At 34.2% G+C, this 4209-nt stretch overlaps 1 protein-coding gene across 1 annotated transcript in view; it reads right to left on the bottom strand.

Annotated features, from left to right (window-relative positions):
• zc3h7bb (zinc finger CCCH-type containing 7Bb) overlaps positions 1-4209 on the bottom strand; it is a 23156-nt gene that overhangs the window by 3983 nt on the left and 14964 nt on the right. The window contains exons 17-19 of the mRNA XM_016546025.1: positions 2837-2913; positions 2430-2689; positions 2105-2210 (exon numbers count right to left, since the gene is read on the bottom strand). Coding sequence (XP_016401511.1) covers positions 2105-2210; positions 2430-2689; positions 2837-2913 — 443 coding nt within the window. The remainder of the gene's footprint in view (positions 1-2104; positions 2211-2429; positions 2690-2836; positions 2914-4209) is intronic.

Here is a 4209-nt window from a genome sequence, read left to right as displayed (position 1 = left end):
CTGTACGGACGTAAATTTACTTTCCCTTCAGCCTGAGGCTTATTCATTTCACTTTTGGTGTGAAAAGGCTTTTATATTTGCCAAAAATAGAACTTTTTTATTTTAAAAACAAACAAGCAAGCCCTGTCCAGATTTAAAAAGTAGCGCAACGCATTACTTTCCATAAAAAGTAACGTAATTAGTTACTTTTTTATGGAGTAACGCAATATTGTAATGCATTACTTTTAAAAGTAACTTTCCCCAACACGGATCACGACAATATATTTATAGAAAAATCCTAATACTGAACACCATGCTATTAACCATGCTTTTATTGTAGTAAAAGTACAGTAACCATGTTTTTTGTTTTGTTTGTTTTTTGGCAAATGGATTACTATTTGTATTGATTTTTACTACAAATTCCATGGTTAAACTTATGGAGTAACGCAATATTGTAATGCATTACTTTTAAAAGTAACTTTCCCCAACACGGATCACGACAATATATTTATAGAAAAATCCTAATACTGAACACCATGCTAAGACAAAACTACAATAGCATATTTACAGATGAAACGGACCTGCACTTGAAACCATGAACAGTAGTTTTGCTTCTCTGCTCCACCTGTGCAGATTTCCACAGACACACAGAACGTGCAGGATTCATATATTGTCTTTTTGCGGCTTAATGTTCAGACACTAGTCCATATCGCGTTTTGATTCAAGTGTACTGAGTTTGTAATTAAATTACGTAACGCCGTTACATGTAACTAGTTACTCCCCAACACTGCATATACCTTTGCCTGTTAGTGAGGTCTTAATCATTTAATGTATGTTTGAAGAAATCTCTTGTGAAAACTGCCTTATTACAAATGTTTAAATACAAATGAATTTAAATGCATGACAATATAAGTTGTATAACATAAGTGAGTAGTAATGACATTAAAGTATATTTTAGTTTACCATAAATGCTTGTCAGTACATTCAGCAGTACACTTATATGAAGATGTATAAAGATGTACTTCAGTCCTACTTGCAGTAAGTACATAAGTAAAAAGCACTCTAATATAAATTTAAACTATGATACATTTTCATTTAACTGCAGTTTAACTTGCAATTAATTAGTTGAAAACATTACATGCAGTTTACAATGAAATATATTTTTAAGTATATTATTTTTGTAATAGGTACCATTTCTACAAGTACGCTACTTTTTCACAAGGGTGATGAAAACTACATATTTAAAAAATAATAATAAAAATGAAGAAAACGACAATTACAAATTTTTTTAAATAAAATGAAAATGAAACAAGAAAATATATATTTTTTTAAATAATAATCATCCAAAAATATTAATAAAAACTATAATAGTTCCTCAATGTTGAAATAGCACAGGTTGGATTAAACAGGTGTCATACAGAGATTATCATGTACATCCTCATGCCACTGTAACTTAGTTATGACAGCTGTTTAAATGATTATATTTCAATACAAATTGGAGTAGAAACATGATTGTATCATTATAGAGTTAATAAAAAACTGCCTTATGTTTAATTTAAATGTTTGTTCAGTTTTTTCTAAGAATTGATGATTATATCTACAAATAAACACAGTTCAGATACGTTTTGAAGAAATGTTTTGGTGCTGTTATTCATTTTAACATTTAATATAATAGTAATGAGAAGGTTCCCTGTATAGTTAACAGTATTAGTTATTGGAGACGTTTTACCTTTAAAAACTGTCATGTACCTGAAATATTTACAAATCAAATCAATAACTTGTGAATTCAAATGAAATTGAGAAATCTATACCAACACCAAACCCTAATAATTACAATAGTATTAAGATATTTGCTAGAAATGTGTATTTAACCCGTCATTTGTCTGAAAAGAATGATACGGAATTGCCATTGATAGAAACTTTAGAAAATAAGTATTTCTGTATGATTAACAATAGTATGGTAATAACATCAATTACCATAAATATTACATGGTATGATGTTTAACAGATCGTGAAAACAGCACCGCCGCTCAGTGTCAACGCTAAAACCTGCTTGTCTGAAGAACCTGACAGAACAGTTTCTGTTTACGGTCACAATAATTTAATCAACAAAGGACTGACTTACATCATATTGTTGGGGGTAGGTACGGGAAAAAGGCAGCGGTCGCACTACCACCCACTTTTTCTTCTCAAATGATTTCACTAGCAACACTCTGCGCTCTTTTGTCCAGCTGGAAAGAAGAATAGACAAAGCAGAAAGAAGCATTATACCATAATTACACCAGATACCATTGTTATTGACCTCAGGCAAAGCTGCTGCCTACTGTGTCCATTAAAAGCAGTCATATTACAACTGTTCCAGTATACATTAAAGGTACGTTAATTTTTAATGAGCACATAATGTGCATCCTGGTGGTAAGATGATGCCTGATTGAATAAGGGAGGCTAACCTGTGCCTGGCTTTGGCAGTGCAGTACTTCAGAGACTTGTCTGGCTCATTGACCTGGCCCTCCCTCCAACACTGTCCACACACAAACTTCATCTTCAGATTCAAGCCGCGCCCTCGACCGCATCCTACAAGTCCTCCTCCACCTCCTCCTGTGCTTCCGCCCCCAAAGCCGCCGTCTCCTCCTCCACTGACAACTCCTCCGGAGACCACAGCACTGCTGTTACTGCTGCTCCCGCTGGGCTGGTGGGGCCCGAGCATGGGCTGAAGATGGCAAGTGAAAAAAAAAGACTTGAATCAACAAAATTGACATAAAATCAAATCTGCTGCAGGAGCAATCAAATAAAAAAGACAAGATTCCATCAAAGATGAGCATTTGTTAGACGGCACAGTGTTGTTGTTCGGCCTCACCTTCTGTCTCTGTGCATTCTGTTCCAATCTGTGCCAGTGTCTCTTAGACTCTTGCACCATCTCCTCATGGGTAATACCTGAAGCACAAACAAAAAACATCAGTTGCTTTCAACTGTCCTCTGTCAAACACAGTAATGAACCAGAGCGCGGGGCAAAAAAAAGCACAAGTGACAGTAATTTCCTTCCTATTTTAATATCTTTTAATATCTTAATATGAAACCGGTCTCTTCGGTTCATAAAACCTGCATTTATTTGCTGAAAAATACAATAAAATAGTAACATTGTAACATTATTACTGATTAAAATAACGTATCTATTTTAAAATGTATAATATTTTAAAATGTAATTTACTCCTGTGATAGCAAAGTTGTATTTTAAGCATCCACATTAGGGGTGCGCCGATCCGATATTCAGTATCGCTCCGATACTGGCATTTTCTGCTGGATCGGGGTATCGGTCAGACGAGACCGATCCAAATCCGATATAGTGCGTATACTATTGTGTTATTATTAAGCCCCATGAAAGCCACAAAAACATTATAAAGCACCATAAAGGTTTTGTGCACTATATTTCAAGTGTTCTGAAGCTTTTCCATAGTTTAATGTGAGGTACAGATGAATATTCAAGTCAAGTTCACGTAAACTCTTCTCTCCGCTGCGGCTGTCTGTCATCCTCCATTCAGACTGTGTCACGTTCGGTTATGACTAGGGATGCAACGATTATAGATTTTTTTGGTACGATTATTGTCTGAGAAATAATCACGATTTCACGATTATGGCGATTATTATGCATTTATTCATTTCACAAAATTATTATTGTATAAAATCACATGGACACTCTTTAGATAATAAAGTGTTATTTATTGCTGTTGTTTATTGCTTTAAAAAAAGAAATAACACAGTAACCAATAATACAGCACAAAATAATAATAATAAAAGACAAACAAATGTTTATCTCTCCAGTTGGAATTAAAAAGGTGACCTCATGCTCTGTAAGCATCCATGTCAGTATTTCCCTTTTGAAAATAACTAATGAAAATAGATCACAAAAGTATTTAGTGTTTTCAGTTTGTACATTCTTTACATTTCTTTTGGACCTGAGGCAGACAAACTTGTTGTGAACCCTGCCCCGTGACTTTTATTAATAAAATAGCTTAGATACTGAGTTGCTACATATTTATCAGCAAGGAGAGGGTAAAATCACTGTTTAAGTAACTAAACTCACATGTTTGTAGAGATGCGCTGACGCATGTTTACACACACACACACACACACACACACTTCTTGCTCTCGATCGAATAATTAATTCAACTAGCTAAATGTTATAATTAATGAATTCAAATAAATGTGATCTTACCACACTATTTCATCTGT

This window comes from Sinocyclocheilus rhinocerous, unplaced genomic scaffold (genome assembly GCF_001515625.1).
Source record: "Sinocyclocheilus rhinocerous isolate Xijiao unplaced genomic scaffold, SAMN03320098_v1.1 scaffold820, whole genome shotgun sequence".
Taxonomy (NCBI): Eukaryota; Metazoa; Chordata; class Actinopteri; order Cypriniformes; family Cyprinidae; genus Sinocyclocheilus; species Sinocyclocheilus rhinocerous.
Note: the sequence above shows the minus strand (reverse complement) of the source record. Positions and strands in the feature narration are given on the sequence as shown.